The 16799-nt window shown below is 44.7% G+C and overlaps 1 protein-coding gene across 1 annotated transcript in view; it reads left to right on the top strand.

Moving 5' to 3' along the window:
- Positions 1 to 1708: 1708 nt before the first annotated feature.
- The window catches only part of LHFPL6 (LHFPL tetraspan subfamily member 6), a 250267-nt gene continuing 235176 nt past the window's right edge, over positions 1709 to 16799 (top strand). The window contains exons 1-2 of the mRNA XM_030309470.1: positions 1709 to 1832; positions 3357 to 3925. Coding sequence (XP_030165330.1) covers positions 3541 to 3925 — 385 coding nt within the window. The 5' untranslated portion in view covers positions 1709 to 1832; positions 3357 to 3540. The remainder of the gene's footprint in view (positions 1833 to 3356; positions 3926 to 16799) is intronic.

Genomic DNA, 16799 nt, shown 5'->3' with positions numbered 1-16799 from the left:
CATTCAAATCACTTGAATCAGGGTTCTGAATCTGGGCTTCATGCATGGACCACAGGGGAACAGGGAATTACCTGACTTTTCACTGAAACAGGGTTTTTTTTTTAACCTCAGCACTATTTATTCATGTTTTGGGCCAGGTAATTCTGAAGGGCTGACCTGTGCTTTGTAGGGTTTAGCAGCATCCCTGGCCTCTACCCACTAGATGCCAGTAGCGCCTCTCTCCTCCTGATAATCCAAACATCTCCAGACCTTGCCAAGTGTCCCTGGGGTGGGGGGGGGGGGGGGGGGGGGGGGTGGTAATCTCCCTTCTCCCCCTTGAGAACCATTGAGATAAAGTTTAATACGTGTATTTTTTTTTCCTGAAAGGCTTATCAGGCTCACCATATTCTGAAAAAGTCCTGTTAATGACCTCAAAAAGGTTGGAACCAGTTACCCAAATCCTTTCAATATGATAATGAGAGAGCACATATCTCCAGCTGTGGTTGTGGGGAAAATGTACACCATTATGGCTAACTAAAATGATGCAGCTTGAAAATTTACTATGAAATATTATACATACCTACCCATTTGTAACTTTCAACTACTTTGAAAAAGCACTTCACAGACTGTATCTGGGGAAGTATCTGCTTCCAACACTGCTATTCCCAGATGGCGGGATTCTTAAAATACTGTCCTCCGCAGAGGCTCCCACAGTCCTCTACTGAATGTAGCTCTAAACTTCCAAAGGGGTAAACGCCGATGACAAGCATAACAAGAAATCTGATGGTGGTATTGATCATAAGAATGATTGGATGGAGAGATGGAAGGGAAGGGAAGGGAAGGAGGGGGAGAAGGAAGGGAGAGCGAGCCAGAGAGAATACAATGCCTTGAAGGAGGCTCCCAAAGAAGGTTTCTCGGGGGAGAGGCTCGCGCTGGAAGTCGCCCCCCTCCCACCCCCACCCCGCCCCGCCCCGCCGCGCCTTCTCCCTGGCTTGTCTGGAAAGACTCTTTGCCAGGCAGAATCCCCCAGCCTTGCGCTTCCCGCTCTTATGTCTCAGGCTCGCGTCCACACTGGCCTTGTTCACCCTTTCCAAAGTGACCACATCCCAAGAGTCTCCTCAAAGCTCCAAAGGGTCCCTTTACCCAGTTTTAAGGCCCTCCTTCTCCACCTCCGGCAGGAAACGGGAGTTTAAACCTCAATCCCCAAAGGCAACCAGGGAACGTGTCTGGTCTTCCGTGGCGCCTCCGGAGCACCGAGAAAACCAGCAACTTTGTCCCCTACTCCTCGGTCTGTGTGCCTCCACGCCCTCCCCATTTGCAGGAGTCGCCACGAGGGGAGGGCGGGGGGGAGGTGGGCGCGGGCTGGGGGGAGGCGCGGGAGTGGCCCCCGGGGCGGGCGGGGTCTCGCGAGTTCCCCGCCGGCAGCGCCGCGTCCGCGTTCCGCCGGCCGTGGGTCTCCGGGCGCGAGGGGAGGGGACAGGAGAAAGAGGAGGGCCGGGCCGCCGAGGGGAGGAGGCGGTGCGTGCCTCGCCTGCCAAAGGGAGCCCTGTTCCTCTGCGTGCGAGCACGGGCTCCCCGCGCGTGGCCACCGCGCACCGCCCCAGCCGCCGCCGGAGAGCGCGGGCAGCAGGGGGGGCTCCGCGGCCGGCGGCGCAACCCTGCCTTCGGGAGACCCTCCGCCTCCGGCCGGACGCCGCTCTCCGCCCCGAGGCGGGCCCGGGGTGGCTGCGGCTGCCGGGGACCGCGGCGGGGAGGGAGGACGCTCTTCTGTGCCGTGGATGTTCCGCCCGCGGAAGACAGCAAGTTGTGCGCGCGCCCCGGCGAGCGCCCGCCGTCCGCCGTCCGCCCGCCGTGTGAGTAGGGAGCGCCGGCCGCCCGGCGCCGCGGGCTCCGCTCTCTCCCCGCGCCCCCTCGTCCCCGGCCGCCGGAGTCGGGCTGCTCCGGGCGCCGGACTTCCTGAGCCCCGCGGCGCGGTCGGCGGCCGCTGTCGGCGGCCGCCTCCGGGGGGTGCTGCCTGCCCGTGCTTTTCCCCTCCCTTGGCGCGGGCCGGCTGCAAGATGCCCCTCTCCTCCTTCGGGGCTCGGGGGTCATCGGGTGTCGTCCAGGCTGGGGTGGGTGAGGCCACTGCAGGGGGCCGCCTGTGGGCTCGTCTTGGCCTCCCCTCGGGGCGCCTCGCCTCAGCTCCAGAAGAGGGCCCTCCTGCCCCCAGGCAGCACCCCCCCACCCCCACACACACTCGTCGCCCCCAGCCTCAGGGCCCGGGCAGACCAAGTTCAGCCGCTGACGCTGACGCTGACCGCAATTGACAAGATTAACAAAAAAAAAGTAGTTGAAGTTCCCCGGGAGTGACACAAGACTGGAAATGGGGTGGCGTGTGGAGAGGAAGCGGTAGGGGTGGGGGCTGGCGGAAGGGGAGAGGTGAGGGAGAGGGGATTTGCTGTGGACCCTGAAGGCTGGAGTTAAGGGTTCTGGGAATGGAACTGTAGGGCACATGGGCTCTGTGCTTCTGTATTCCCTTCTTTATGGAAAGTGTGGGAAACCGTTCAAGAACTCCTTTTGAAAGGAAGGGAGGGGTGGAAAGTCAATGCGCGTGGAACTCTTTGAATGGCTGGGGTTCCATGCAGAAGACTGGGAAGTATGGATTACTTTTCAGATTAGACAGTGACAATCATTCAGTGGGAGAGACGGTCCCAGCCGTTGTGTCGGAACCAGTGAATCAGAAGGAAGTCACACACAGGCTTTCTTTCATTTACACTAGGAGAAAGAAGGTGGTTAAGACTGAAGGGATTCACAAATACTACGGACTGAGTACAGGGCGTGCCTAATAGTTGCATCCAGTCTGTGTGCCTAGACAGTCTGTAGTATTTGTTGAGTTTATAGTGCTCTGCAATTGTGAAAATTATCCTAATAATTTTGTTCGGGCTCATGCAGAGTTAATGCACCTAAAGGGACACGGAAAAGTTGCTCCAAATTATAAGCATGAACTTGCAAGCCAGATAAACAAACCATGGTACGGTTCACTTTATTTTAATATTTGGAATTATGTTTACTGCCAGTAAAAATGCTATATTACTTTTACTGCGAGTATGTGAAATGAATTCACTGGCTTGGCAAATAGAAGCCATGGATTTCTTTAAGTAAATAGCTGTCAGAGTTAATTTGGGAGCATTTATAGGAGATAAAGACATGAAAAAGCTTTGAGCTAGTTTGACAAAACGAATTTTAGAAGCGTTTATAGAGAGAATCAGTTCTTCCCACTTTTTGCAGTGTTGAGCCAAGTTTGAATGTTTATTAACTAAGGGTTGTAGACCAACTGAGCTGGTGTTATCACTTCCCTGAAAACATTTAACTTTTAATGTTTCTTATTGTTTTGCCAGGGACCATCATCCTTACTACAGAGGATGGGAAGTTGATGGCCAGTAAGACTGAAGATTCACTGTGTTGCTAGACGTGTTACAGAACGTGGATTGCCTGCCATTCCCTGGTGGTCTCACGCCTTCACTCACTCCTGCAGTCCCAGAGTAGTTACTTTGGGTCCTCGCTGCCCTATCTGTTGAAAAGATGGCATCCAGCCTGACTTGTACTGGGGTGATCTGGGCTTTGCTCTCCTTTCTTTGTGCTGCCACCTCCTGTGTGGGGTTCTTTATGCCTTACTGGCTCTGGGGATCACAGCTGGGCAAGCCTGTGTCCTTCGGTACTTTCCGGAGATGCTCCTACCCTGTGCATGATGAAAGCCGGCAGATGATGGTGATGGTGGAGGAATGTGGGCGCTATGCCTCCTTCCAGGGCATCCCCAGTGCAGAATGGAGGATCTGTACCGTCGTGACAGGCCTGGGTTGTGGCCTCCTCCTCTTGGTGGCTCTCACTGCCCTCATGGGTTGCTGTGTGTCAGAGCTCATCTCCAGGACAGTGGGAAGAGTGGCCGGAGGAATTCAGTTTCTGGGAGGTAAGTGACTTGTTAAATTTGACTCATTTCCCGGAATCCCAAAGCAATATTGAAAATCGTGCTGCAGGTGTCTACTGAAGTCCTGATAATTGGCACATGGAATGCTCTGGAGAAATAGTCGTGGGATGGCTTTGGTGATAGACTGCCAAAGTCAAAGATTTTTATTGGAATTGCTTTCCACCTTTGAGAGCTCTGAATTTCTGTACATCCTTAGACATATATACATCATTGGCCCACTAAGTACAACCCACATGAGGCAGTAACATCGGGATTGTTTATAATGTAGTAGGGGAGACCATTCAGGTTTCATAACTTCCTGCTTTTCTTGTTCAACAGTCAACAATTAGATTCTCTGTGTCTTACTGGCATCTTCAGGTCTTTAGAGATGAAGACTTCATAGAAAAGTAGAAAAGTTTTTGATTCAACATTGTTGTCATGAGCCCTCAGTACTCTTTGGTGGGTGTAAAACTGACCCTTGCTCAATCTTAAACTGTATTTCTAAATAAATGATTACTGCTTTACATGAGAGATCAGTTTAACATGAACAACTCTGGATTCCACTATGCTTCGGATACAGCTATAGGCTTAATTATCTCACTAGGATTTAACTTCGTGGGATGCTCTTGCTGTGAAGAAAAAAAAAAAAATAGCAAATGCTGTTTGCTTGTCCAAAATGGACTGCATAGTCTCACTAACACCAGAAAAAGGTTTGATTTTTACTTGGGTTTCCTCCAGCAAGTATTACTTCAATATTTCTGGTCATATGGTTTTAATTATACTTTATATATTTTCCACTGCGCTTTTCACCTCCATTCTTCAAACTGACGGGCTGAACTTGTCTGATTTATAGTCCGTCCTGGTAAAATATGACAACCTGTAGATAGTACAGAATGAAGGGAAATAGGAAGCCAGGAAAACGTATAGAAACTATTTGTAACTTCATTACAAAGTAAAAGTCTGTTACTTTCCCATTTGGTGCTTTCTTATAATCTTTTGTGAAGAATCCAGAAGAAGAAGGAAAAAAAATTAAATGGGTAGTTCTGAGATAGAATCTGCATGTTGAAGAAACCCCGACAGCTTATTGCAGGTTGTTTGATATTACACTTTGAAGTCACATTTTGAAAGAGAAAGTTCTCAAGCTAAAAATGCAAGGGGCAAACAAGGTTTGCGTTTTGAAGCAAATGACAGAGTTGTTTGCAGTTCTTTATTCCCCTACTGGAGGTAACTTTGTTCTCATCTGTTCCCCCCCCGCCCCCCCCCCCCCCCCCCCCCCCCCGCCCCGTAGTTCTGCATCTCCTTCTGCCCTGGGAGGCAGTTTGGGAGGCTTAGCTGTTTTTTCCTTTAGTGCTTCAGTTCTCAACATCAAGCGGAAGTCTTACACGTGATACATACAGATATTCATATAGTAATACCGTAAAACGACGAGAAAGTTGTTGAAAGTTGAGATAGAAGTCCTGAATTTGAAAACTTTTTGATACTACGGATTTCAAAGATAGAGTTAATGCCAGGAGTATTTAATTTTTTTTTTTTCTTGAAGAATAAACTTGATTTGCTGTTTGTGTTTCACTTGGCTCAGGAAAAATGCTTTGGCAGCTTCTTTTTCTCCTCTTATATGTCTTACTGGCATCTTCAGGTCTTTAGAGTTGAAGACTTCCCAGAAAAGTAGAAAAGTTTTTGATTCAACATTGTTGTCATGAGCCCTCAATACTCTTCGGTGGGTGTAAAACTGACCCTTGCTCAATCTTAAACTGTATTTCTAAATAAATGATTACTGCTTTACACGAGAGATCAGTTTAACATGAACAACTCTGGATTCCACTATGCTACAGATACAGTTATAGGCTTAATTAGTAAATTAGTAAAGTAAATATTACTTTTCAGTTTGCCTTCATTTTAGGGCAGGGACTGCAATTATTTCTGGGAGAACAGGAAAATGCTTACAAAGACAGATCAGTTTTTATTGATCAGCTTTAACTGTATAATGAAGGAAAGCAACAGGAAGTGAATCTGAGACCCATGATTTATGCTTCCCTCTCTAAGTTCCATATAGATTTTTTGGAATGATATAGAGCTACATGTTCTATTTTACAGAAAACTCCAGGGGAAAGATCATTGGAGAAGTGATGTGTATTTTTAAAAGGACCTTCCCTCTCCCCCCACACTTTGTACATGCTTTTCATGAACTCTGCACGGCAAGAGTTACTGACATTAAGCTAAGGATATAGTTCGCAGTTGGTACTTTCTCGTTTCTCATATATATTTCTCATATCTGGCAAAAAAATAATTATGAATGTAAAACCTAAAAGAGTTTTTTTTTCTCATTTGAACCTCTTGAGGGCACAAGTAAGTAAATACATCCCATTACTCAAGATAACTGCGTTTAGAATTACAAAACAGCTTGAGGGATGGAAAAGGTTTTGAAAACTGCATGAATCACTATCACTTAATATTCGGCTAGTTGGGGGAAAAAAAAAAGCTTCAAAAAGAATTTTTCCTGTTACTCATTCCATCATTGTTTGGGGCTTTATTCATAAAAACCTGAGTGGCAAGTAATTTTGTTTTATGAAAGTTTTCACGAAATAGGTTTCATAAAGACTGCCAGACCCCAGGCCAGTGGGCTCTCTCAATTCCATAGACGGCCGCGCTTCAGAAATAGAGTCAGCATCCAGGGCACTCTGCTATAAGGCAGACTCTCTTACTGAAGATGATTCACCCAGAAGGGTTATGTTTAGCTAAAGTTAGGGTTGCTCCAAAAACAACAGGAAGCGGGAGAATGGCAAAGTACAGAGGCGTCCTGCTTCACCCTGCCTGCTGTGTCTGGAGTTTGCACATATGGTGTAACATCAGGCAGTAAAACCCCTGCAGTACTTTGGAACTCGTTAAAGGACAAAGTGTCAACCTTAATTTTGAATTGTCTTGCTACGGTTGGGTAGAGGTTCAAATGTCACCTGTCAGCTGCCAGAGCAACACAAGATCGGACTGTTGCGTAGACATTTGCTCCCTGTAGGAGGAGGACGTCGAGGAATCAATGACTTGTGCTTTTCCAATGGCAACTTGTACGTAAACTTGAATCGCCACGTCGTCGTCTTCCATTTTTAAGTCATATTTCTGTCGTAATTTTTAAAGCCTGGTCTCGGTCGAGTTTCGCCCTCACTCGAGCTTTTAAAAGGCATGCAGAGAGCCCTTGAGAAATATAATGTGTAATAAAAATGGTTCCACGCATGCAGGATGGTTATGGCGCAATGAGAAAAGAGACGTTTTCATGTTGGGTTTCGTTGTTGAATATAAAATTACGTGCTTTGCTTCTCAATACTGTTGTAGTCATGAAGTACTTCAACCGAAGTTTTATTTTATTTTATTTTTTTTTCAACGTTTATTTATTTTTGGGACAGAGAGAGACAGAGCATGAACGGGGGAGGGGCAGAGAGAGAGAGACACAGAATCGGAAACAGGCTCCAGGCTCTGAGCCATCAGCCCAGAGCCTGACGCGGGGCTCGAACTCACGGACCGTGAGATCGCGACCTGGCTGAAGTCGGACGCTTAACCGACTGCGCCACCCAGGCGCCCCTCAACCGAAGTTTTAAATGTTAGCATCACACTTTTTGATACATGTGTCAGGAAAATACCTTATTGATGCGCTCTGTGAATAGAAGCATGGGGGAACATCGTAAAGACATGTTAGGTGTGCCTGTAAGATTCTGTAACAGGTGATTGTGAATGTCGGGATCTGAGTGTGTTGATTTTGTCTTTGGAAATTGCTGCCGCTGTACCGAAGGGGCACTGAAGGGAGTCCCAAATTTATATCAGGCCACATTTAGCTTGAATGCTCGTCACATATGTGTGTAAAGTGGGTATAGAGTGCTCCTCAGTAGCAAGCAGCGACCTTTCCAGTTTGGCAGGTGTTCTTTTCTAAGAAGCCAGGGAGACCATCTTCTCAGCTAATTGATAGTTAAGTGCTGCTGAAGACAGTAATGATGACGAAGTATTTCTTTGAGTGTCCCTTTCTCTGTGTGCGGAAAGCACCATTGCCTTTCCGGAGCCTCTTCATGATAGGGTTCCACCTGGACCTGTCTGTCACCCTTTAGGATGAGGGCTTGCGACTCTCCTTCCCTTGCTCCACTTTGAACCTGACTTGTCTTACGATATGCCACATCATGCCTTCCTTTCTTTAGGGCTATCTGTCTAGTGACAGCTAAGGAATAAGATAAATGATGAGTGTTGGCATATTAATGGGCATGGTGACTTTTTAGTGACAGTCTTAACTGAAAGAAGCTGCTCTGATTTTAAGAAATCCAGAGACTTGTTAGCCCAGCCCAGGGAGCAGGCAGGACTCTTAGCTGTCCTTTAAGTTACACCTTGTGGATTGCTAACTACTGTACTCCTCCATTCAGCACCCCCAACCAACACTGTAAAGTCCCGGTGAGGTGTCTTGAGTTCTGAGTCTACAGTTCTCAAACTTGACCATGCATCAGGATCAGCCAGGGCTTTTAAAATACGGGGGCGTCTGGATGGCTCAGTCGGTTAAGCATCCGACTTCAGCTCAGGTCATGATCTCACGGTTCGTGGGTTCGAGCCCCACGTTGGTCTCTGTGCTGACAGCTCAGAGCCTGGAGCCTGTTTCAGATTCTGTGTCTGTCTCACTCTCTGACCCTCCCCCGTTCATGCTCTGTCTCTATCTCAAAAATCAATAAACGTTAAAAAAAATTTTTTTTTAAATACAGATCGCTGGGGCCCACCCAGGAGTTCCTGATTTGGGTAGGTTTGGTGGGGAGCCTGATACTTTACATTTCTATCCGGTTTCCAGATGATGCTGGTTCTGAGCCTATATCTTGAGAACCCTGTTCTAAGTTAACCATTTTGTACTTTAGAAAAATGTGAATTCTGGTAGATGCTTGACTCCCAGAACTTAGTTAATGTTTAGTTATGTTATAATCTGATATAAACCTCTCTAATTGGGCTATGGAAAGATAACTACCTCTGCAGCGTGGTATTGGCCGAGGACATTCTTGTTGTACCTGTCTGTGTTTTTGTCACAGAAAATTGTTTTCCTGAGGTTCTCTCTTAATGCATATTATATACATGTCATAATTACAATATGTCCATTACATAATATGTACATATATTATATATTCATTTATTTACCATTGCCATATGCCAAGATTTTATAGATGGAGAACTCAAAGTAAGAACTCAATACACCCTCTGTAGTTTTCCTGCGGTAGATTCTCAGTAATGAATTGCTAATTAAAAGACGTGAAGGCTCTACTGCAGACTGGAGAGATGCTCGAAGACAGCCCTTGGCCAGCTCCATAAAGCTGTGTATTTCTTGCAAAAGCAGAAAGACTAGGCCAGGAGGACATCAGGAACCAGCCAGTAAGAGCTTCTGTCCGCAGGCAAGATGGTGCCCCAACGGGCTGTGAGGAAGGTCAAGTTCCCCTGGTCTTAGGCATCTCTAGGGAAAAAGATGATGCGCTCTTGCTGAAGAGTAGTACTTTCCAGGGCCACAGACCATGTCTCACCTCGCAATCACATGTCCCACATGCATTGCTCTTAAAGACGAACAAGGTCCAGATGGAGGCTAGTCAGTGCAGCGGCGTGGGCGGGGCTTTGCCACTGGGAAGGAGCGAGGGGCCAAAACGAATGCCACAGGGGCCATCTACTCTGAGCCCTGGATTTGTTGCAGGCAGGGATGTCAGTGAATTAGCTGGTCTTTTATAAAATCTAAAACACCAGATTTTATGTTTGCATTTAATGTTTTAAGATTATATTTTAAAATTGTCATTGCCACCAGTTTTCTTGTTTTACTGTCCCCTCACCCTCAGAAGAACACGTCTTATAAGGCTTAATTTGGGAAGTTTTTCATGGTTTTCAGACTTTCTCGTGAAGCTTACAAGTTTTCCATATCCATAATTGACATCAAAATTCAATATAATATTCTTTTAATCCTCTAGTGGGCCTAAAATTCCCTAAGGACTTTTATTTCTTGTGGAGGGTCCTCCTTTGTCCCAGAGAGTCTGATTTGGTAGGTCTGGGTGGGGTCCAGGTGAAGCACTTTTAACAGACTCCCCAGAGGTTCCAGAACACACATGGTCAGTCCCCAGGCCACATTTTGAGAAACATGAGCTAATTTTATTCACTTCAGACCTCATGTGATACTAGTATTGGGGCATAGACTTATATCCACCATTGAGCTAAGGATGAATGATCAATCTCTTTCTATCCAGAGTTATTTTGGGGACAACATGATACAAGCAGCAAATTATCACAAGTAGTGTAGGAACAGACCAGTTTATAGCTGTGTTCTCCCCGATCTTACAGATTTTGGTGTTCCTGGTGGACAGTCAGCCCCGCTTGTACACTCAGAAAGCAGAAAAACCAAATCTTTCCACGCTTTGCTTAGATGAGGACTATTTTCAATGGTGGCTCCACCTGCAAATTAGGAACTGCTATCATCTCCTGTGCTGCGTTTGCACCCTTCGGCCTACAAGTGCGTTGTTGCTGGCTTGTGTTCTGCTGGGTGTGCTAAAATCTTTCCTTACTGACAAGTGTGCTCGGTTGTTACCTGTTTTGAATTACAGGTTTTTATCTCCTGAGTTTGTATTTCTGAGGAAAAAAATACTGATGATAACAATTCATTAAAATGACGCAATAAGGAGTTATCCATTGCTCTTGAGTCTATCATGTTAGCAGCCACGCTAGACTTTTTCCCTAGAATTATTTAGATTGGTGTTTTCGACAGGGTCCAAATCTTCATTTACTTTTTGCAGAGTAGAGTCTTTCTAAGAGAGTCATTTGATTTTTAACTTCCTTCCCAGCTAACATAGCCATAGCTAGACAACACTGAGGCCAGGGTTAGTATGGGTTAGTTAGCCTCTCTAATGAGGAGATTGCAGATTGGTTAGCTGTCATGTAAAAAGCATGCTGTTATTCACAAAGAAAGCAAGCCGAGGAACAGGATTCAAAACCATTCCTATTAAACACACACACACACACACACACACACACACACACACACACACACTCTGGAGAACTTTCTGTCATCCTACATGTTATCACAAATACATTGCCCGCCGTATGTACAGTTATCATTAGTGCACGGTGAGCACTTGACCTCTCCAGCTACCTCCAGCTTGGCAAGACTGCCTTGTTGTGTGTGGTGGTTGTAGTCAGAAAGAATAACAGCATCAGGTTCAAAATTTATTCGCGGCTGTCATTAAAACTCATTTTTTTTTTTTTTTTCACTTAAGTTATAGCCCTCCAGTGTGTTCTCAGGGACACCAATTCCTGGGTGTTCCAATAGATGTTAACAGGAAAAAGCAAATAGGAACACGTGGATTTGAGAAACAGTTGGTTATGGAGAGTTAATCCATTTCAGTACAGCAGAAATCACAGGGCATTCAGGGTGTTGTCTATTACCAATCTCCCGAGGGGAAGGCGGAGGGTATAGTATTAAGTGTTTAGCTAACTCACTTGGGCCCAGCACCCTGAAGGGACCAGTACTCTGGGACTTACTCAGTTCTCATTTTACCCTGTTGAGGCAGGCAATTTATTCTTTTTCGCAATTTATTCTTTATTCTTCATTCTTTTGCGAGAAAACTGAATTTTAGAGAGTGACACCCAAAGTTACCCATCAGTTATCGTTTGTGCTGTGACGGCTGTCGCCATAATAAAGTGTTAATTGAAATTCCACCTTGTATTATATGTAGAATTCAGAATATCTGACCGTTTTGCATAGTGTATCTCAACATAGGCGAATATTTTTCTTGTTTCCTTTGTCCTGTTTATGCTTGTAGGACAATAAAACCACCTGTAGATTTGACAGAGCAACTTGTTGCCAATTCTCAAATAACAATTACAGGTTACTGTTAATAATGTAATATGCAGTAGAGAGGCCATTAGGGGAGAGTGCCAAAACATCTGACCGATGTCTTTTAACAATTATTTAACAGAAGAGTGCTACCTTTCATTCTTACATGCTGGCTGAGTTTTCTAGTGTAAGTACCCCATTGTTAGAAGCCTTTGTAATAATCCCTTGTTAAGGCTAAAGATAATGGTATTTCCAGAGCACACACTTCTTAGATAACAAAACCAAAGACCTTGTGTCTTTCTATAGAAATGAAAGATAATGTTAGACGTTGTCTATCTTCGTCTTTGAAGTGTTTGTGATGGAAACAAATAGACTTCTATCTAGATCTCTCGGATGGGCTCTATGGATTTCCCAGAAACTTCTGAATGGTTATTTTTAGACGATCAGGAGGTTAGATTCAACATCTCTCTGGTTCTGGTGCATTGATATTGCTGACTAATTATCGGGGGACCAATAAAAACGGTTCTCCGTTTTTCTTGTATGTCTTATGTTGTCAACTGGAACAGGAACTAAGATTTATAATTTTCTTCTAGTCCTACAGTAACTAGAATAGTAAATGACATCTTCTATGTTCAATGAACACTTGATGTATTACTTAGTTTCAATTATTTATTAGCAACATTTTTATCTTTAAGGTCTGACCTTGTTCTTCCCTACTTCACAGAATTATTTCAGAGGTGAAATAAAATAATGCCATCAATGTGAAGGCATTTGAAGCGATGTCTCCTTCTGATGAACCTGCATAATGTTAGTCATCTCTGTTGAAATGATGCTGCAGAATGCAACTCTCTCTTCAAGCACATTGTAAAAGCTTGGAGCGAGCTTTATTTTCTGCAATGAAGAAACCAGCTGCTATGGGTCTGAAAATTTTGTCCCCCACCAAATTCACCTGTTGAAATCCTAATACCCAAAGTGACAGTAGTAGGAGGTGGGGCCCTTGGGAGGTGACCAGGTCCCGAGGGTGGAGCTGTCCTGAATGAGATTAATGCTGCTATCAAAGAAATCCCGGAGAGCTTCCTTGCTCCTTGCGCTTCTGTGAGGATCCAGTGAGAAGAGGGCCCCCACCCAACTGCACTGGCACTTTAATTTTGGACTACCAGCCTCTGCGACTGTGAGAAATACATTTCTTGTGTTTATAAGCCATTCAGTCTGTGGTATTGTGTTCTTGAAGCCTCAATGGACCAAGATACTAGCTTTGCTTCACACTGTGTTCACAAACTTATTTGGGAATGGCAGAGTCCTACTAACCTGTAATAGGCAATAAGATCTCTTTGAATTCATGGGCAACAGAGTAAGCTTTGGGAAATGTTGAGTTAAAATACATTGTAAATCCAGGGGATTAGTGTTTATGGGCATTTAAGAGTACTGAGTACCTGTTACGTGCCAAATAATGTGCTAACTGTTGGAATAGAACTGAGATAAGGTTCCTGCTATTAAGAAGCCTACAGTCTTTTTTTTTTAATCGTTTTTGTTTATTGAAGTATAATTAACATACAAAGTTCTATTAGCTTCAAGTGTACAACATAGTGATTTGACAATTCTATATATTACTCAGTGCTCCCCACGATAAGTGTAGTTATCATCTGTCATCAAACAACGCTATTATAGTATTATTGACTATATTCCCTATGCTGTACTTTTCTTCCCCTTGGCTTGTTTATTTTATAACTGGACATTTGTGTTTCTTAATCTTTGTGTCTATTTCACCTGTCCCCACCCATCCACCTCCCCTCTGGCAAAAGGGGAAAGTTTGTTCTTTGTATTTATGAGTCTGTTTTTTTCGTTTGTTTTGTTTTGGGTTTTTTTTGCTTGTTTATTTGTGTTTTTATATTCCATATATAAGTGAAATTATATGATATTTGTCTTTCTTTGTCTGACTTATTTCACTTAGCACAATGTCCCTTAGGTCTATGCATGTTGTCACAAACGGCAAGATTTCATTCTTTTTTATGACTCGGTAATATTCCATCGTATATATTTAACCACGTCTTCTTTATCTGTTCATCTATTGATGGACACTTAGGCTGCTTCCATATCTTGGCTGTTGTAAATAATGCTTCAGGAAACATAGGGGTGCATATGTCTCTTTGAATTAATGATTTTGTTTTCTTTGGGTAAACGCCTAGCAGTGGAATTACTGGGTCGTGTGTATTTCTATTTTTAATTTTTTGAGGAACCAAGAAGTTCACAGTCTTATGGAGGAAACCAACATGTAAATTGTGGTTACTATACAAAGGACTCATGATACCTCCATATGCTTCTAAGTTTTGTTGAATACAGCTGTTTGCTGGTGAGGCTCACTCAGCAGCCAAGCCAGCTATTTGCCAGCCTCACAACCGTGTGCCAGTTATTCTCCACTGTGCCCTTCTCCCGCTTGGCTGTCTATTATGGGGGTCCACATTTCCCAGAAGCCTTGACAGCCGGCAACTGGGTAGTCGCAGCCAGTGGGAGGAGCTTTTGGGAGACGGGAAGCAGGGAGAAGCCAGGATATCTCTCCCTCTCTGGCTCCTCCTTGGGCAGTGTCTTTGGTAGCAGTTGTCTCTTCTCCTGGAATGCCCTGCCTTTCCTGGCCCCAGCATCTGTTGGGAAGCCACTGCGATAATCCTACCCTAGCCCAGTTCTTCTAGTCGCTGGTAATGCCATCTTCTCCCAGTATCACTCCAATTTAGTGGATAGCAGCAGTTTCCTGCTCTTGCCACTTTCCGGGTCACCTCTTTTTCTCCTGTTTGGTTTTTTAGCTCTTCCATCATCTGTGTCACCAGTTTCCTGTGCTATAGTAAATTGTCTGTGTTTGACACACCTCAGGATGGCTTCTGCGTCCTCAGTTGGACCCGCGCTAAAATACAATACATAATTCAAATTCCTGCCTCAGGCAAGTGGAAGATCATGTCCTACTGTGAACTTTTGGGATTTGTGGTGAATAGACAAAAATCACAGATGTTTAATCGAGAAGACTGGAGTGCACTGAAGCATGAACAGATGCTGGAGGGGCACAGCACAGGGAATCGCCTGACTGGGGGGGAAGGGGGGGGGTCTGCAAAGGGCTCATAGCACGGGTGCTCGTTGAGCTGGGTTTGAAGTTACGAGGGGAAAACTTCCTGGGCCCTCAGGCAGGGGGATCATCAAGTTCTCGAAGCCAAGGAGGTGTGAAAAGATCTGATGTGAGTTCAGGGAAAGGGAGCAGACTATATGGGGTGGGGCAGGTATGCTGTGACAAAGGACACAAGTGGAGAGGACACATGGAGCCAGGCTGTGCGAGTCCTCGTTTCTGTTCCACGGTACGGATTCCATACTCAGCTAAACTCAAGCTTTTGAGTGGTTGCGGGTAGAATTGACTTAGGAGCTATATAATCTATAATCTAATCGCAATGAGGAGTAAGATTGATTTGGAGAATCACAAACACCAAGGAAAGGCACTGAGAAGCCCATAGTTGCAGTCTTAGCCAGAGGTGGTGAGAGCCTCACTGAAGCTGTGGGAATACAGGGAACAAGAGTTTGAAGACATTTCTTTCTTTCTTTCTTTCTTTTTTTTAATGTTTATTTATTTTGAGAGAGATCACGCATGGGGGAGGGGCAAAGAGAGAGGGAGAGAGAGAGAATCCCAAGCAGGCTCCGAGCTGTCGGTGCGGAGCCTGATGTGGGGCTCGAGCTCCCAAACCGTGAGATCATGGCCTGAGCTGAAGTCAAGAGTCAGACGCTTTAACCAACTGAGCCAGCAGGCGCCCCCGAAGACATTTCTGAGGTAGAGGTCAACAGGTTTTGCCGTCCTTATTTTTAGACGAATAGATGAATGAATGAGTGAATGTCTCAGTAATTTTGTATTTCTGTTTATTTAAGAAACCAGATATTTTCTTTTTTTCCCTAGTCCCTTAGAAAATTAAAAAAAAACAAACAAGAAAATGTGACTTAAATTATAGCAGCTCTGTTTTTGCTTACAGAGCAAAACATTTAAAAAAGTAATAAATATTGTTGTTACCACAGTACGTAGATATAATTTACTATACAACTTCACAGTGTGGATATTTCTATCTTAGAAAGTTTTGCACATTCGTCTGTGTGTAAATGAGGGTTACTGACTGTGCCCAGCACATTTGGAGGCTTCGAAGAGGAGCATTTAGATGACAGCTAAAGTAACTGTCAGTGTCATTGAACTTCACTGGCTTCTTACGAGCAGACATTTTCCCTTTCTTTTCCAAGATAAGTGTTATTTTTTATTTTCTTATTAACTTTTTTTTTTTGATGTTTGTTTATTTTTGAGAGACAGAGAGAGACAGAGCATGAATGGGGAAAGGGCAGAGAGAGAGGGAGACACAGAATCAGAAGCAGGCTCCAGGCTCCCAGCTGTCAGCACAGAGCCCGACGCGGGGCTTGAACTCACCAGCTGTGAGATCATGACCTGAGCCGAAGTCGGACCCTCAACTGACTGAGCCACCCAGGCACCCCAAAAGTACTATTTTTTTTTTAAGTTTATTTATTTTGGGAGAGACAGAGACAGCTCAAGTTGGGGAAGGCAGAGAGAGAGAGAGAGAGAGAGGGAGAGAGAGAGGAACAGAGAGAATCGCAAGCTGGCTCTGAACTGTCACCATAGAGCCGGATGTAGGGCTCGAACTCACAAACTGTGAGATCATGACCTGAGTTGAAACCAGAAGTTAGACGCTTAACTGACTGAGCCACCCAGCTCTTCCTAAACATACAGGAAGTAAGTGCATAAACACATAAATAATAAGTAGATGTAAGATTGATTTTATACATCTTATTTTCAGAAAAGTTTTTGACATTTTCAATTATACCTGTATTTCATTTATAAAGAAATAAATGAATGCTATTGTCAGCGTGTTTATAACTGAAAATTGCCATCGGTTACCTGTGGTAAATGAATGTTTCAGCCTGGAGACCTAATAGATTGCTGTCCTCCCTTATGTTAGTCATGTTACATTCGCATATTAAGGCAGAACAAGAAAGGAAACTATGTATCCCTTGGAATAACCAAGGGATAACCTCTGAGTT

Source organism: Lynx canadensis, chromosome A1 (genome assembly GCF_007474595.2).
Source record: "Lynx canadensis isolate LIC74 chromosome A1, mLynCan4.pri.v2, whole genome shotgun sequence".
NCBI classification, from domain to species: domain Eukaryota; kingdom Metazoa; phylum Chordata; class Mammalia; order Carnivora; family Felidae; genus Lynx; species Lynx canadensis.
Note: the sequence above shows the minus strand (reverse complement) of the source record. Positions and strands in the feature narration are given on the sequence as shown.